The 18,543-nt window shown below is 36.9% G+C and overlaps 1 protein-coding gene across 2 annotated transcripts in view; it reads left to right on the forward strand.

The window, feature by feature from the left end:
* The window catches only part of ARHGAP10 (Rho GTPase activating protein 10), a 154,216-nt gene that overhangs the window by 80,239 nt on the left and 55,434 nt on the right, over positions 1-18,543 (forward strand). Inside the window, exons 14-18 of one of the 2 annotated variants that reach the window (XM_069780471.1) lie at positions 6,436-6,510; positions 11,649-11,736; positions 13,093-13,151; positions 15,767-15,872; positions 16,495-16,654. In XM_069780471.1, coding sequence (XP_069636572.1) covers positions 6,436-6,510; positions 11,649-11,736; positions 13,093-13,151; positions 15,767-15,872; positions 16,495-16,654 — 488 coding nt within the window. The remainder of the gene's footprint in view (positions 1-6,435; positions 6,511-11,648; positions 11,737-13,092; positions 13,152-15,766; positions 15,873-16,494; positions 16,655-18,543) is intronic. The other variant, XM_069780480.1, reaches the window with a different exon arrangement.

Raw genomic sequence — 18,543 nt, forward strand, 5'->3', positions numbered from 1 at the left:
ACTGATTACTCTGACCAGGGCAGGAGCGTCCTTCTGTCCAGTCCCACCCTTTTATGAATGGCTTTCCCTCAAGAAATGTGTTTTCAAGTTCTCAGAAGGGAGTAATAGCCCTTCTCATGGAAAAAGGAAGCCAATGTTTGTGCGCAAGAGCTGAGAAAAAACCCCTGCATCTTGTAGGCAATTCCTGTACCTTTGCTTTGCTGTTGGAACAGACTAATTAATTTTAGTATTCCATTTGTTGACTTTGAACGGAGGTTTTCTGTTTAGTCACTTAAGGCAGAAGAACAGGAGCTGAGCAGGCAAGCGAATAATAAAAAGTATTGAAGCACTTCTGGTGGAGTTAGTCTCACACCAGAGACAAGGATGCTCTCAGGCTTATTGTTGCATATACTTATTGTTGTGCCTCCAAAACTGGAGACGGAAGTGAAAGGTCAGTATGCAGACAGTATTCAAGAGGCAGTTGGGACTATGATTGTGGAGAGACTCTGTGTCACAGACCCTGTGTAACTTGGGCACTGGATAATATCAGCTTTTGATATTGCTGCCGTGTGAGGAAACAGCAATCCTTGTATGGACACGCTGAAATGTGAGGTGGCCAGCCACTCTGAGGCTCACTGCATTGTATATGGTATTGTGTGGAGAACCCGCTTGTTTGGTTGTGGTTTTTTTTAAAGAAGAGTTGAAGAGATGAAAATGGATAATTGGTTGTGGTGTATTTCTTAGTTTGTGAAAAGAGGTGTTGAAATTTCTCTGTGTGAATTTTGTTTTTCTCCTAAATTGTTGACCTTCCTTCCCACTCCCAAAGGGGAGACTTACGATTTTTCAGGAATTGTATCTTTTTTTCTGGAGATTAAGCATTGCACAGGGCAGAATATTGGTATCTTTCTTTGTATCACAGTCCAGGTTAAATAAGATAGCTGAACAGAAGACTGCGTTGGTCACACTTCCTGTCAGTGCAGGATCTTACTTAAAAGCAGTGTCTTCCATGTATGCACTTACTATACAATATTATTAGTAAGACCGAGCAACCTCTGTGATATTGAGAATTTAGCATTTAAACAGCAAGAAGTATCTGAAATCCTTTTTCTATTGGACTTTTTTGCATCAGTCCTATCTTATGCATTAAAGATGTTATTCCAGATTAGATCATATTCTATCTGGTGTTATTTTTGTTCATTCTGTTCTTTTGAATATTTTTTAAATAAGGTTTGCCTGTCTCATCACTTTAAAAATTTCAGTTACTGGCATTTACAATCTGAATATTTCAGCTGGGAAACAGTGCAGATAAAACTGGCATCCTACAGATAAGTTGCCTTCACTGCAAAACCCTGCTTCAGTATAGAATGGATCTTCTCTTTGCACTGGATGAGGCAGATTTTATCAAAAGAGTAGCATGTAGTCATGGCTGGTTTTCGTCTACAGCACAGTGGCTGGTTATCTTACAATACCTTATGACTCATGCTTACTGTAAGCCGTGTGGAGTACACTATATTTTGGTTATCGTCTATAGGTGCGGTGCATTCAGATAGTTTTCTTCAAGTAGTCTTGTTTCTTTCATACCCTGCAAGGAAAGTGAAACAAGAATGTAACTGTGGAAAAAGTGTGAACACTTTCTTCATGAAGAGGCTATTTTGAAAAAATGGGTTAGATACGGGGTTTCTTCTTGTGGCTGTGAGTGGATAGGTTAAACTGAGTGGTGGTTCAAGTCCACTCTGTTCTTTATGCCTTGATTTAGGGGCATGTAAGAAGGTGCAAAATATATGTGTAACCCCACCTAATATTGTTGTTCAAGACAGATGATAAGCTTGCATAGATTAGAAGCATGTGTCCCTGTAGTGGGATCTGCCCTGAAGCATACTTGGAAGAGAATTAAAGCTACCAATGTTAGCTGCAGTTATTTCCTGTCTTTGGACCCTGCAGCTTCACTATCCCTTGTACGCAGACTTTGTAAGACCTGCAGTCAATAGAGTGCTTTGTGGCAATTACTACCAATGAAAATCTCTTTTATCTATTAATTTTGTTTTGGGGAGTAGTTAAGAAAAAAAAAAAATCAGCGTTCAATAAATATTTGTTTTCCTAGGGTTTCAAGAATGGGTTTAGGTGACGTACTACTTTCCAGGAACTCAGCAATCCATCTAGCTGTGTTCCAATGAACTTCATTCATCCATTGCATTTCAAGCAGTTGATAATTTTCTGTTTACTGATTCTAAACCTAACATCAACTGCATTTAAAAAAAAAAAAAAAAAAAAAAGCCCAACAAACAACATCCTGACTTCATCCATGAGACTAACTGAAGCATTCTTAAATGATCAGTGTCTGTTTTCTGCAGAACCTGCAGGACCTTCTGCTGCTGGAGGGCCAGGAAAACATTCAGTTGTTTGCCTCGGAACGGTTTGGCCAAATAGTTGTATGATGAAGAAAATCTGTCTTTCAGACTGCAGATTTTATACCTATACTTGTTCTTAAAACAATCTTTACTTGATTATTTTACTTTAATGATAACACATCAAAGGCAAGTTATGTTCGGCAGAAGAAAACAGGACAGATGCCTCTTCAGAGACTGTGCTTGTGTGCCATGTTTTTATCTCTTTTAATCATAATGGGTGTGAGGTTGGCGTGGGTGGAAAGAGAGGACAGTCTAGTGTGGGTGGAAACTGAGAATAGTCTTGTCATGTCATAGCAGAAAAAGTCTGGTATTCAGAGAGAGAAGAGCATAACAGAGATACTGAACATAAACTTGTCAATGGCTGGATAATTTTTTCTCAGTTACATTCCCTTTTATAAAGCCAAGAAGGAAATTATTTGCTCTGAATGAACCGAAGAATCAAAGGCAGTGTCTTGGTTAAAATGCATGTAAGCTTCTGATTCAGCATTGCCTTATGAGAGATTGGCTGTGCTTTACCTGTTAGGAGAGGCTGAGGCATCAAGATATGCAGCCTGTCTCTCAGGTACTGAGCGTGATGCTGGTTGGATGTGTACCTGTGTTTTGTCTCCGAGAGAACGTTTTGGGATTCCGTTTGGAGTATTTTATTTATAATTCTGTACTGAGAGTAATACAATGGGGTAAAAGTTTACAGAAACATCAAAGAGCTGTTTGCTCCAGGAGTAAAGACCCTGTGCACGTTTTTGTGTGCAAATAGTTGGTTGCACCTTCTGTAAGGATGTGGTACGTGTTTGCCAGAGCAGTGTTTGTCTTGAGTTTAGAACTACCAGAGCTGCTAATCTGAGCTGCAGAGAGAGATGGCAGCATTGAGCTGTCTGTCCAGTGTGTCTGCTCATGAGACAGAAAGAAGATGGTGAGGAGGAAGTAGAAAACCCTTTCACGTAACAAAAAAAATAATCTGGCATTACCTTGAATTTAGTGTCACTTGTATGGCTGTTTCTGTACTGTGGAGTTTGATATAAAAAGTTGTATTTGCAGCTATGTTACTAGTCTGTTTCAGCCACATGTACAATGCCAGCCACAAAGTAAAATTTGCCTACTTACCTTGCTTACAATAGTATAAATTACTATTTTACTTACAATACCTTATTTTTCTAAGCACGTTTCACAACTTGTGTACCTGTGCCAAATTCAGGTATCAGACAGCCAAGCATCTAGAGGTAATGTAAATATGAAGGAAATTATGCTACAGAGCTTTACCGCTCAAAGTTGCCAATAGTGGCTGGTTGAGCCAGCAGACAAAGTGTCTGAAACCTTCAACATTTTAGTCAGTGGTAAGCTATTCCTTGCAATGAGTCATCTTGTCAATTGTGTTCTGTAAATGCCAAGCATTATCAGTCTTGGATGTACTGAAGAACTGAAATGTGCAGATTAAATCAGAAATAGTGCTGTTTGAAGCCATGTTTGTGTATTTTAAATAAAGCATAATTTAAAGCTATGTTTAAAGGTATCATTTAAAACTATATTGAAATATTAATTAGTCTTTGCACTTCTTGATGGCTGCTAGCAATTAGTTGTGCTTTTTTCAGGTTGATGAATTTGAAACTGATCAATTATCTGATAATTGCTATCACAGACTCGTGGTTTTTGCTGGAGGATTGTCTTAGTTTCAGTACTGCCATAATTTCAGAGACCTTTGCATATCATATCTGTTTTAATATTGAGCAGTAGTTTCTGTGGTTTGACCTTAATTATTTTTAAGCCATAAATGCATGTTTGGGGTGAGCACAGTTTGGTTCCCACTTGTTTCATGACTTCCTGCGCTTCTAACATTAAAATGACTTCTGAGATAAGTAAAAGCTGAGCTGTATTTGACTGTGACAGTATTTCTTCAGCTTTTTAGCTTCTTCCATACGATGCAGAAGGCTTGTTCTGTGGTACTAAAAGTAGTGGAGGACATTGTATAAAAAAAAAGTGTGATGTATTTTGGCAAAGCATTAAAAAGCTTGGTGTTACTTTTGTACCAGAATTTTCCTGGACACCTCTGAGAAATTTGAAGTAAAAAATAATTGCTGCTGTCAGGACAGATTCCTAGTGCATCTTTGTTTGGAGTGAATCAAGGACTATGTTTGGGGTTTTTTTTTTAGTCTTGGCAGTCTTTAAGTGGTGTATAGCATGCTATCACACTGTTGTTCTGAGGATCATTGGAAAACTTACTTGGTTGGGTTGATAACTTCATATTTTGAGAAGAATAATGTTGTGGCCACATAGCTGGTTTTTGCGGTTCGTTCTTTTGCGCATGGCTAAACTGTGAGCATGCTCTGGGGTTGTGTTTTTTGATAACCACGGATAAAATAATGGAGATCTGACTTATTCTGTTAATTTGAGCCAGCTCTGAACGTGACATCAAGCTTAAGACTCAGCATCATTATAGTGGTGCCTGCATCCAAGGGAAAGAAAAGAGGCTGTTTTGCCCAGGTGGAGCAACCGAGAGAAGTAGGAGCTGCTGCCATAGCCTGTCAAATCCCTGCTGGGACAGGGGATGGAGCAGTGCTAACAGGGAGGAGTTCAGCAGGCTTTCAAAGATCTGGGATAGCTGAGGAGGCTGCAGACCGTGTGAGGAAGAGGAGGGGATGAGAGTAGAAGGAAAAGACATAACAAGGCTAGGCAGGAGGAGGAGGTAGAAAACGTGAAGTTCTCTCCACCATATTGAGAATTATTGCTGTGTGTTATGGTTGTGTTTGACAGTGATTCTTTAAAAGGCTGATGATTTTTACATCATCTAATATTTATTTGGGAAGAAACTTTTTCTCATACGACTGGCTTGAATTTTCCTTCTCTGGGTTGGAATGGTGTAGTATTGAAAGTGGGAATTCTCCACAAGTCTTCCTTTGTTGAAAGATATTTTGAATAAGAATACCACATAATCTGTTATTTGAAAGGATTTCTTTGGAGTAGAATCACAGGTATTTTGTGGCATTTCTACTCTGCCAGGCCAATGTGAATATAGAGCTAGAGCATGGTGGTGTTTGTAGATGGCTACTTATTATGTGGCCTCTCAAACACTTATGTCAGCTTCAGCACTGTAATATTTTACCTCCAACTATATGGGCTCTGAAACAATGCAGCAGACAAAGCCATACCTTATTTTGCCCTTTCCCTTCCCTGCCCCTTCTCTCCCTCCCGTTTTCCTTCAATTTACATTCATAGTTTTACTTCCCTGGGGATAAAACTGGGTGTGGTGAAGGAAGGCAAAAGCAGGGGAAGAAAAGGGGTAGAGAAGTGAATGTGTGAGAGAGGACGGAAGGGCACAGAGGAATGACAGGAAAGTGGTCCAGTGTCCACATGAAATGAGAGTACAGGACTGAAAATATTATGCCAGTTACGGCTACGTTATTCATCCCAAGCAAAACCAGAAGTACCGATTTCAGTAACCGGTGGTGGTGCCTCTGGACGTAACTAGTATGTGGACCACAGTGGGTTGGAATGAGGCCTTGTATCTTAAATGAAAAGCATTTACAAACTTGAAAAAGCATTGGTTTTGAGGACTGGGAATAGGCTCAAGTTTTTCTTTATTTTATCCAAACTCCTTTTGTCAGCCACATATTTGCAAAAAAGCAAAATTACATTTATTAAAGAAATCTTAATTTAGCATTTGTTGGTTCAGTTCTTGCATTATTAGAATGTGGATGTTGATGTACCCAAAATGTCATTTAAAAAACTGAAAACAGCCAGTGATTTTTTTTTTTTTTTTCCAAGCAAAGTTTTGTCCCTGTTTGCTTCTACTCCCGGTTTCTGAAGTGGAATTGAGGTACATGAAACCTTTATCAAAACATAACATGAACTTATCTTAAAAACACAGAAGAACAAAAGGATTCTTGCAATACTTTATTTATAATGTTGTTCTCACGACTGTGTTAATACTATGTAGTCTGTCTGTCTTTGAGGAGAATTTGTTGCCTGGGGAAAAGTTTTAATGCTAAATTTGACTGTGGTTGATCTTCTGCCTTTTTTTTTTCTTTTTTTTTTTTTTTCTCCTTTTGCATAATAGGTATAAATGACCAAGGATTGTACAGAGTTGTGGGGGTGAGTTCAAAGGTCCAGAGACTTCTGAGTTTGTTGATGGGTATGCCTCTATTTTTACAATCATTTTTTCAATATTTTATTTCATGTTGTTTTACTGTCAATATTTAGTTTTAAAAGCATCTGACTGTAGTTGTTCTTTATATGGGCCAAATCTAGTTTGCTTTAGTCCATGCAAATAATCCCCATATCATTGTAGGTTTCCCTGCTTTAGCGAGACCAAGATTAGTTGGTAGGAATAAGCTAAAAGAACTGCTGTGGGACATGTTAGGAGCAAATGATGGGCTTGTGCAAGGTTGATGTAAGTGGGATTAAAGCAGCCTAAGTTGAAGGGTCTGATCAGAAAATTAAAAATACCAAATTCAAGAAAGTTTGAAGCTTATTGCTTCACTGTTTGAGGTTTCCACCTTTTTTCTCCCTTGTCTAAGATTTACAGGTGTACATGCCCATGCTGTGCCAAATAAGGCATTTAGTTTAAGCCTACTGGCAAAGAGCTCTTTGATTTAAGAGGAGGAATATGATGTACATATTAATAATAACTATGTGCCAAGGTGGGAGACAGATGGAGAAAGGATTTGTTTTTATAAACTTAGTAGTATAGGTCTTAAGTGTGGATAACATCTTAGACTCTCTTATACCTAGTTAGCCATGTGTAGCTTGTAAGTTTTTTTTTGTTTTTTTTTTTTTTATTCATAAAATTATTCTCAGCAACTTTTTTTCCCCCTTTTCTTTCTGGAAATTTTGATGCATCTTTAATCCCAGTGACTGCAGTTCTCTTGCCACTCTGCTGTCCCTGGGGGGGTGGGGTGGAAAAAAAAGTAGTATTGCCACCTGGATGAAATCCCTCATCTGCCTGATACCTCTCACCAAAGTAGTAGCCATGACTGCAAGATGTACTGTGTTTCCCCATTTCTTGTCCTGAGCGCTGACAGTACATGCAGTCAGACAAGACCGTTGGGATTAGTTCATTTTTATAGAGCTTCCAAACCTGTCACTTGACAGCAAAGGTCTGATTCTCAGGGATTCATTGGTATGCAAAGAAGCTTGTTTGCAGTTTGCACCAGGCTCTTCTCCAGAACCATGCATGCTCCATCTGTGCTGATAACACAGTGTTCTTTGGCACTGCAAACTGGAGGAAGCCAGAAAGTGAATTCATTTCATTACCCCAGACATTATGTGAATGACAAAGCGCTTTTATATTATATGCTGCTGTCAGTTCAGTGCCACCTGTAAGACTTTTTCTTTTGCTTCCTTTATTTTTTCAAACAGGCTGTCTCTTCAGAAATGATAAGACATCAGGCTTGAGGACCTGCATGTCATATCAATCTGTCATAATGACCTTGCTAAATATTAATTTATGATGGCTTACTTTAATCAATATTAACAGCACCCTGAAGTTCTCCATTAGTGCACATAAACCTGCCTGTATCTTTAAAGTATTGTAGCAAAAGCCTCTTTTTGGAAATACGAACTGGGATTAATAAAAATGACTGATCTATAACAGATTCTTGTGGTTGTTTATCTCTGTTGGAGTTAGCCTCAATAAACAATTACCATCTTTAGCCATTGACCGTAGGAAGAATGATGTGTTATCACTCAGAGAGTCTCAGTTAAATGCATTTGATATCATAAAATGTTTTTCAGTTTTGTACTTACTGGCTTAGTTTGGGCGTGCAGGTCTGGCAGGCAAATTTTCCTCTCTGCCATTAGTGGTATCCAAATTAAATAGACTCAGGTTGCCAGTGGTTCAGTAGCAGCTGGAAGTTTACTGGGGATTCCAGCATCTGCTTTTAGTTATTTTTTAAAATTAGAAACATTTTTTGTCATTCCCAAGATTCATATATTTATTTAAAGTAGGAAGAATACAGTGGTATCAAGATGAGGCAAAATACTGAACAGAAAAAAGTTAGGGTGCAAGCAGGTGCTCTTTTTCTGATGATTTGTTGAAAGCAATCCTATCTGTGCTCTTTATCTGTCTGTCCTCAGAGAAGGATAAGTTTCTTTTTGATATACAGTGGTACAGAGGATTTAAAATGACTGATTAATCTTTAATCCTTTGTCTCAGGGTATACTCTCAGATACCCTTTTATATGAAAGATCTTTTCAGAATCATAAAGACCTCATATTAACTTTCTGTATTTTAAAATGTTTGATAAGATTTCAAAGTATTTTAAGCTACCTGTCATTGACCGTGAGGTTCACAGTCTGAAAGCCCTAAAGTGCAAAAAAAGTCTTCCAAATGGTAACCAGGGACATAATAGCATGTAGTTTTGTCTCTTTTTCGGAATATTTTCTCTAAAATTTGGGAAAGTACATTGAGAGTCAAGAGAGTATGAGAAGACCAATATGTGCTTTTCTAATACTATGAATGCACAGATTTTAATCTTTAATGTAAAAATCTAGTGAAACTAAGTCTTCTGTAAAATGAGACTCGGCCATTAAATATACAATTCTGCTTTAAAAAAAAAAAAAGTAAATTTTGCAATTAACTTAGTCCTTGAAGTTACTTGTAACTACCATTGTGCTATGGTGATCTATTTTGCAGCAATAATCTTATCTAAATTTAAGTGAGGTATTTGGTAAGGAAAACACTCATTACATTTCAAGGGAAAATGTTAAATTAATCTGATATCTCATGGTAAACAGGGATACAGTTAGGGCTTCTATTGTTATGGGAATCTGTTACAAGCAATTCAGAGTGCATTGTCAGCCATCAGGAGGCTCAGTTCTTGAAATGCGTCAGGGTCCAATTCTTGTTTTCATCTATGATCTGCGTTATAGATCCAATGTGGCTCATTTCATACAAGCTGCCTACATAGATTTCATACAAACTACTACATAGATCAGCTTTCAAACAGACCCTTGCTCATGATGAAGCAACTGCTAAGGACTTGGAGTTTCTACTGATGAATTCAATTTTGATTTCTGATACTGCCTGATGTGAAAAATGCCAGACATTACATGTTGTAGAAGAAAACTTTCAAGTACCTCTGCCTTTTCAAAGCCAGCAGCTTTCAAAACAAATACACTGAATTTCTTATTGTTTTATATACAGTAAATGACAGTATGCATACACTCCTACAGTGGGCATACTGCATATGAAAGCAGGCAGAGTCTCCTCCTAACCTAGTTTAGTGAACTGGACTGTTCTTGTAAACTCTAGCTCCCTTATTGTCAGAAAGATTTGCATAAAATTTATAGCTGATCTGTCAAAAGCTGTTCCATAAATGTGCACAATTATTTTTATATGCGTAAAGTTGCCATTCAGTGCACAGTGGCTGCTATGTGAACAAGTAACATGAAAACTAGTAGAGTAATTTTTGAAATCCTAGTTGAAGTTCCAGTTCGGATAATGGCCTGGGATGTTTGAAGTAGAGGGAAAAATGGAGCGGGAACAGTCAAATGTATAGGGTGGTGGGGCACAGAGCTATGTAGGGCAACTGTCAAACCAAAAGTGAAAAAAATGTCTTTTAAGTCTTGATAGCTTCTACAGTCAAACTAGGGATTGTTTGGGGTTGGTAGCAGGGTCAGATTTCCCCTCCCCCAAGAGATAATGAAATATTTCTGCAATACCTTCTGTTTTGTATTTCAAGAGGCTTGCTTTGGCATTCAGACACTTGTTATTTTCCTCCCCAAATTCATCAACAAATTTCACATAACTGAGTGCATCCTTTGAATGTAAAGGAGATTGATGATTACGAAGCAGTTATTTAAAAACTGAGTATTACATAGTGGCTTAGTAACAAAATCCCCATAGATTTCACTAGTTTCTGATATGATGGCAGTTTTTATTTAATTAATTTGGTAGAAAGGTTTTCTTCTCAAAAAAGAGTATTTGAACACAGAAACAGCTAGCATGCTAAAAAGAAGAAAAAAGAAACTTTTTCCTGAGACAACCTTGAGTATTTTGGGTGGTGGTTGGCTAGTAACAATTTGGTCGAAAATGCTATCTGACTTGTATTTTAAAATGAGATTTAAATAATTGATGTAATGAGGGAGAATATTCAGTTACAGAAATAATTGCTTGGCACAGTCTTTAGAACAGAATTATTTAGTCCCAGTAAAAGGACTGCACCTTTAATCAGGGATCCTAATTTGGTTTTTTAAATGTGTCTGTCGTTTGTCTGACAAGCAAAGTAACAAATGAATTCTGAATTGTGTGAACTGGTCAACATGTAATCTGTGTCAGCTAGCGCTGTAGTTTACCATAGTGACTGATGGAAACCTGTAGCAGTAAAAATAACAGAAGCTCAAGCACTTGAAGTTACGAAATACATTGGGCTAGTTTGGCCATATACATGTGATCTTCCTCTGTCAGCTCGCTATTGCTTCCTGTTTTGAGGCCAAAAGGGTTTTCTTGATTGCAAAACATTCCAGTGTGCTGCGTTGTTTGCTATGTTCTGTCAACAAATTCTTTCACCTGATGGGTCATTCAGACATGACCATTCAGTTTCATCTGTCTTGCTATAAGACTCTACCAACTAACCTGGTAAAAAGTGGAGAAGTTCTGTGAACCTGACAAATGGTAAAGCAAGCAAGTATTTTTTCCCTTTGGCTAAAAGTGATCAAGTAAGGGAAACATTCAGGTCATCTTGTAGAGGAAACTTACTGATAGAGAAGACTCCCTTTTCTACCTTTGAAGCACCTCTTAAAGGTTTTCACACAGTAAGGAATGTCATGCTGCACTTCGTTGGCCATTTTCATCAGCAGTCCAAAGTAACAGTTTACAAGCAAAACTATGGAAAGAATTTGGAAAGATTTTTCAGTGTACTTGCATTTTAAATAATGAAAGAAAACAAGGAAAGATAAGTTATGCTCAGTGGGTCTTTTTTCTAAAGTGTTTTTGTACTTCTTTCTGTGTTTGTGCACATCTTTATGTTCAAAGGTGTAAAAATAACAATTGCTATAAAGATCCTTTTACATGACAGTGATTTTTAATCCTTCATTAAAGAAAAAATCAGCAGTAAATACTTTTTAAACAAAATATGGAAATAGAATTTATAAAGAGGTTGGATATTAAGTCTTCTTAGTATTAACTAATAGTAAGAAGGACATACTACTTCTGTGTTCATGTGAGCAAATACATAATGATCAAATTTTATGTGTTGCTGTTCATGTAGGGCATACTGATTTAGAACTCCCTTTTTTCATGTTCCTCTTCTCTTTCTGATTATTTTCTAGATGCCAAAACCTGCAGTGAAGTTGACCTGGAAAACTCTGTAGACTGGGAAGTGAAGACAATTACTAGTGCTATGAAACAATATCTGCGGTAAGCCTCTCTCTCTCATTTCTTTATTTTTTAGACTATGAATTCTGTATTCTGATTCTCTTATGCAGAGTGTTAAGCTACGTTACTTGCTTTTCCTATATTTTGGTTCATTTTGTGCAAATACCATGTTTGTTATTTTTCTTGGGAGAAGCAAAATAATTTAGCAACACTAATACTCATGTTCATATGAGACAGGCCCCAAAACATTTTTGTGTTTCACTGCATTCATAAGAATTTCTTTGATGGTTCAGAAACCAGAATCGTTAGTAAACTTGCTGAGAGTTGTTACTGAGAGTCAGCTAAGACTGTTAAAAGAATTTTTTGCCTTGTTGTGTTTTAATGTGGTAGAATGAAAAGGGAAAAGGTTTTGAAATTTTTAATATTTTCCTCTTGTCCTTCTGGCCCTTGCTCTGATGTTCTAGGTGCAATAGTAATAATATTTTGAGTGTTAAAAGTAAGAATTTTAGGTATGTTCTCTGTTTAAATGGCTTGGCCAATTCCTGATAAAGATATTTTACTAAATTGCCTAAGAACATAGAACGTAGAACTTTTGTGTCTCTCTCATCGTGTAACATAAATACAGTATTTTTAATCTGCTGGTTTTATTAAATAAAGTATTACTGCAACCACTATCAAAGAATGCTGAAGAACTATTATCAAGAGAAGAGTCTCTCTTACAGAGCGTAGGAAAGAATGAAAAAAAAAAAAGTAGGAAAGAAAAAAAAAAGTGCACATGATGAAATATTTCCCGCCTACAGTATTTCCCATCTGAGTGTTTACTCCAGTATTTTATAAGCAGCAGTAAAGTCAACTTAATAAATGAAGGTTTTAACTGTGATGTTTTAACTCTGTTCTCCATTATTCAGTACATTTTTCGTTGATGACTAAGGTTTTCAGTTTCAATTTTTCCATTTGAAATGCTTTAGAATTTTGATTTGTGGATGGTGACTGTTCAGCAAAATTAACTGTTTTGGGACCTTTATTTCTTTCCAGTAAGGCATTGACTTGTGATTCTTTGTATTTTAAAAATACAAATGAAGAATTAATTACATAGTATATGTGTACAGTCTTCATTTGAGAAACAGTCTTGGTGTTGTAATTTGGAAAGCTGCTTTATGATAGACTGGAGAGATCACTTCTGCTCATGGAAGGTGAATGGATGTATTTAGTCTTATTTTCCCGATAATGCCAAGTTTTCCATTTGTGCTGGAAATCATTGAATTCAAGGGCCACCGTAACAATGGTTGCCTCCAGCGTGAGGATTATACTACTGAACGTTAAAAAGGTTTCCTGCTTAGAATAAATACAGACAGGAAAGAATATAGCTAAATCTATTATGTCATCCTTGTTTTACAGAAGCCTTCCAGAGCCACTGATGACATACGAGTTGCATGGAGAATTCATCGTTCCCGCCAGTAAATATATGACTGTAGTTCAAATAGAAATCTTTTCTTATAGTACTGTTGTGGCCTTAGGAGCGTGCTGCAAATGCAATTTCAGAAAAATTCTTCAACCCAGTAAAAATATAGGAATAAGAAATAAAAAGTGTTTTAAAAATACATAGGTTTTAACCAGTGTTCAGTTCTAGTATGTGTCACATATGATGTATCTTTTGACAGACAAGTTTGTGACAGACTTAGCACAGTGCAATTTTTACTTTTATAGAAAAACTTTCGGATAGATGCTGTAAACATTCATTCTTATTATCTTAATTATATAATGATAAAAATTACTTACGTTGTGATTTTTTTTTTTTCTCCTTCCATTTTTATGAAGCTTAGTAAAAGAAGATACACTAATTCGGGCTCATTTGAATCCTTTAAAACACAGCTGCCTGACCCTTGTTTTCAGTGCTTTGTTAGCTCTCTATCCAGGCTGGCTTGAATATTCCTCATATATTAGTAGAAGAAAGGAAAGAGCAGACCAGATTACACTATGGCAGTTCAAATACAGACTTGGAGAAGACGCAACAGCATTTGTAGTTCAGCTGTATGGTATCTAATATACATGGAATTTTTTTGGAAGAGGATGGAGGGAAACTGTGTAAGAAAATTTTTGGCAACGTATCAAACAGATATTTAGCTGATTTTCTTTCCAGCCTGTAGCACTTCTGGCAAACTGTGGAAAGCAAAATTAAAACAAACTTTGAGACAATTGCTTTATCTTCTTTGGATTGCTGTAATGACTTTCCAGGACTGCAGAATGTGTTCACTTGTGGTCCTTAATTCAAAATGAGAATTAGCCCATGAAATTCATTGCCAAAGCACATCTTAGAGGCCAAGTGCTTAAACAAAATTCAACATACTTACCTAGATGGTGAGTCTACCCGTTTGTATTGGAAAGTGTTAAAATAATTTCTTGACCTATGAAGTTTTGCCAGCAGTTTCTCGCTTTGTTTTCCTTTCTTTATTTTATAGTCTCTTTCAATAAAGGAATTCAGTTGAAGTTACGTGTTTTAAATAGTGTAGTGTTCATAAGTAATGAACAGTTTTGTGGATAGGTTGATTTTATGTAGTGGGGAGGGAAATTTAATCAACATTGCAGATCTGAGTTACGGTATATTTAAAAATAGGTAGTCAGTGTTGTTTCCTATGTTGGCTATTAAAAACCAACAACACCGGGAATAGTAAGGAATATCCTTCTCTCTGAAACTATTGGAGGGGGGAAGCCAAAATTAAAAGGTTCTCATTTCAATTTTCTTTTCTTTGTACATATCAGTGTAGATTGAAACTATGTAAGCGTTGACTGTATCTTGTGATTAAGTTGCTTAGCCATTAGAGTTTGTGATTTCACATATATATAAAATAGTCTTGCTTTAAAGAAGGCTTATGTTTTTTCTGGCTGTCTGAATTTTGATTAGTTGACTAGAAGCTAAATGTTTTGCATTTTGGTAGCCTTTTTTCTTGCAATCTGTGCAGCAGTGTTTGCTGCAAAAGAATAAAAAAAACAACCCTAAAATCTGTAGCAATATGCAAAGAAAAAAACCGAAAGAAAAGTGTGTAGCAATATGCACTGAAGAAATATGGTGGTATTTTATATGAAATACACTTAACAATCGAAGTTGCCTTAGAGTAAAATGGGACGTGATGAGTGGTTCTGGTGTCAAAACTTCTTGCATTCAGAGTAGGTTCTAAATTTTTCTATGAACCTTGTACTAAGTATTATTATGTACAAGATAAAATACTTCCACTCCTTTCATTCTAACAATGACTGAGATGTAATTTTGTGATTTAATACAACTTTGAGAAATAGGAAGAGGGATTATTTTCATCTTTTACATATTCTTGTTTTCATCTGTGTATTAGTGAAACCTGTAGGGGCCAGAATTACTTCAATTCAACACGCAACACACAAAAATAGAAAGTTCCTTGCTTATTTTTACTTTATTTCTGTACTGTACTAGAGAGGGATGCTGTTGTTACTCAGGGCCCTTTATCATAGTAATCTCCCTCAGTAGTTTTTTTTTGCATGATTATTCTTCTGTGTCTTCAGTGGTCATTAGATTTTTCTCTTTCTGAACATATGAATCTTCTGCACGCATTGTCTTACGCGGTTTCCAGTGCAAGGTAGCATAAATGCAGTATTGTTAGCGGCATAGTACCAAAAAACTGAATTCTAATGATAAGGACAATCAGTTAATGATAATAAAGTAGTACAGTTCCACTCTGTGGCACCCAGTAACATCACTCCTCACCTTGCAGTATATTCATAAGCAGATGAGTCCAATGCAGCAGAACAATAACTGCATCTGTTGGTTTTTAAAAATAGATGAACAAAGGCATCCTTTTGCAGGTGGATTGAAAAATGAGTTCACAAAATAAGCAAATAAGCTGATAATTCTAGAACAAGATTACTTGTGAAAACAAAGCACATATGTTCAATATTGCTATGTTTGGAGATGCATAATTGGTGAAGCAAAGTGTGTGCAGTATGTTTCCATGCAGGGGTGGGAAAAGCTTTGTGTTTCTGTGGATTTTTTTTTTTTTTTTTTTTAGTTTTTGACATAGTTACTTATTTCTGTGTCCGATAGAAAGTGGAAGTCCTGAATCTCGAGTTAATGCTGTTCACTTCTTGGTCCATAAACTCCCAGAAAAGAACAAAGAGATGCTGGAAATTTTGGTGAAACATTTAGCGAAGTAAGTGTTATGACCTGCTTTCCTACCTTGCCAGAACTCTTGTCCTTACCTTCATTTAACTACAAAGGGCCTTAGTTAAGTGTGGCTGGAGCTGAAGCCCATCTCGATGCTGTCATACACAATACCAAGAACCAAACGTGCAAAAGCAGACAAGACGTTTGACTCATGCTGTGTATATTTTGGCGGGAAAGGCAGAAATCTAATCCGTTAATGAAGCCATATAAGTATTTACTTTAGCAGTCCTGCCAGCATTTGAGGGTTTGATTGAAGTGAGAAAGGGAACATTATACTTTCTTTTCGCAAATTCTGGCAAAGTGAATAGTGGAGATCTGTTAGCAAATTTAAGTTGGTTTCACACTTGCCCTGGTCCAAGGCTAAGTGCATTTTATATATTTAGGTTCAGTAAGAGACTGCTTTTGTTTTTAAATTGCCAGTGGAAGAATGGCTTTTCTGTTTTCCAGAGCTCAGTAAGACTGTATTTGAAGAAACTTTGCACAAAACAAACTTCTAAAACATAGATTAAGGAAATGTAATGTTTTCATTTGTAGACTGCAGTTTCCAAGAGTAATGGAAATTTTTCATAACCTATTTCCTGTTTTTTCCTTCAATTCTTTTCAAAAAGTGTTTCAAAGCATGCCAAGAAGAATCTAATGACTGTGGCAAATCTAGGGGTAGTATTTGGACCAACCTTAATGAGGCCACAGGAAGAAACTGTAGCAGCCATCATGGACCTGAAGTTTCAGAATATCGTTGTTGAAATCCTGATAGAAAATCACGAGAAGGTAAGCTTTGACACATCCCTGCGTTTTTGAGCGTTGTCTAAAATGATCTGCTAGGATTAATGGGTAGTGTGGAGTTAAGTATGATGTTACAAATAGCTTAATTCTAAAGAATGTCCTCTATACAATGTACGCTTTTGACTGTTTATACTCGGTAAGTATTCGTGTTCATAGGTAAACTGACATTTCGGAATGCTATTTCCTGGCAATAGCAGTGCTTCTGTGTGTATAGTACATAAATAGATTTTCTTTATGTTATTTGCATATGTTTTTTTCTGAGCAAAAGTGATACAAGACCGGAAAAGAGAAAGCCCAGGCTCATTTTTTAGCTCTTCCATTAAGTACTTTGACCAGGGTCTGAATTAATTGTTCTGTGTCTTCATTTTGCTCAGAGTTCAGAGAGTAAAGAGACTTTACTATACTTTGAGTTTTATAGGTAAAAAGCATTACGAGAGAGCCAGGTGTTAACATTTCCTTTGTTTTCAGCTGAATGTGTGTTATTTTAAGCCTTTGTGTTTGGGGTAGTGCTGAAAATAGAAGTTGTTGCTACTGCTGTGGCAGCTGCCAGTTACTAAGGTGCCTTGCATGTAAAAGGCTCTGTCCAGAACATCACCACATGTAATCTGGGATCTGAAATGTAAAAAAAAAAAAAAAAAAAAAAAAAAAGTCCTTTACTAGTCTCTTTGTTTGGGTACTCCTTTGGGAATCCCTCATGTCTAAGCTGACTTCTGGAACTGGATAGATGAGGTACTTTGCCTGTACTGGGAGGATGGGCAGCATCTCCCTTGCTCTTATTGTCAAAAAAAGTGCTTCAGAAAAATTCCAGGATGTGCCTTTTCCTATCTTCTTTCTTAAGCACTCCAAGCATTGAAATAGTTATTTCTTTTAAAGGTTAACAGTGTTGAAATTGGCTATCTAAGTCAAGTCTTATCTACTCTAAATAATATCTGTCTCATGTTTTTCTGACAATGTAATTATGCTGCCTCCCTGAATGATACAGGCTGGGCAAAGCTGTTGGCATAGCTGTATCCACATGGTGGGTTTTGTTGGCTTAGTTGACTTAGGGTGTAATGCTGCCCTCACACACACATTGAGCAGATACAGTATTGTTCTGTTGGAAAAATACTGTGCTGCAGATGTGGCTCAAGTTCTAAGCGATAAATATTCCAAGAGCTGTAAGCCGTGCTATTCATGTTCGACCCTATAAATGAAGGTAAATCTTGCAGTAAGCTTATGATTTTGAAGCTATTGCAGTGACCACACAAATCTAAGAAAGTAGAGAGAGAGTGTGAGCAGAGCCAGGGTGTTCTGATAACATACGGAGGCTGAGGTTGAGTTATGCTTATTCAAGTCACTAGATCACCACAGATTGGCACCATCTTATTCTTATGCCAGCTCAGTCACGTCTTTGAAAACTGGACATCAATTTCACATTTGAAACATTAATTGTAGTGGCCTTTCTTGCTCCTCTGAAAAATGTAGAGAAGCAGGGAGTGGAAAGTACATCAAAATGATACTGCATCATTTTCCATAATTCCTTGTTTTTATGCCTTCTTTAGAACTAGAAGGCTGTAATTTTTTTTAAGGGATTTCTGTCATTTGACTGTCATTTCTAACAGTGAACTTGCCATCAGTGGTCTGCCTGCAGCAACCTCTCCCACGCTAGAGCTGCTTCCAAGATGGAAGGAAGACCCAAGTGTGACCTCTGTGTATTTATAGCAAAGGCAATGGAGAGGTGTGTGTTAAGGCATTACAAAAATTGTATAGCTGAATTGAATATGTTGCTTTTACAAGTGAGCCTTCTTCATTTAGGGCAGACCAAGGACCTACTTTTAATGGCAAGCAGGCTTATTGTCAGTCTAACATTCATTTTATGTTGTTGTTTTGAATTT

Source organism: Haliaeetus albicilla, chromosome 1, assembly GCF_947461875.1.
Source record: "Haliaeetus albicilla chromosome 1, bHalAlb1.1, whole genome shotgun sequence".
In the NCBI taxonomy this organism is placed as follows: domain Eukaryota; kingdom Metazoa; phylum Chordata; class Aves; order Accipitriformes; family Accipitridae; genus Haliaeetus; species Haliaeetus albicilla.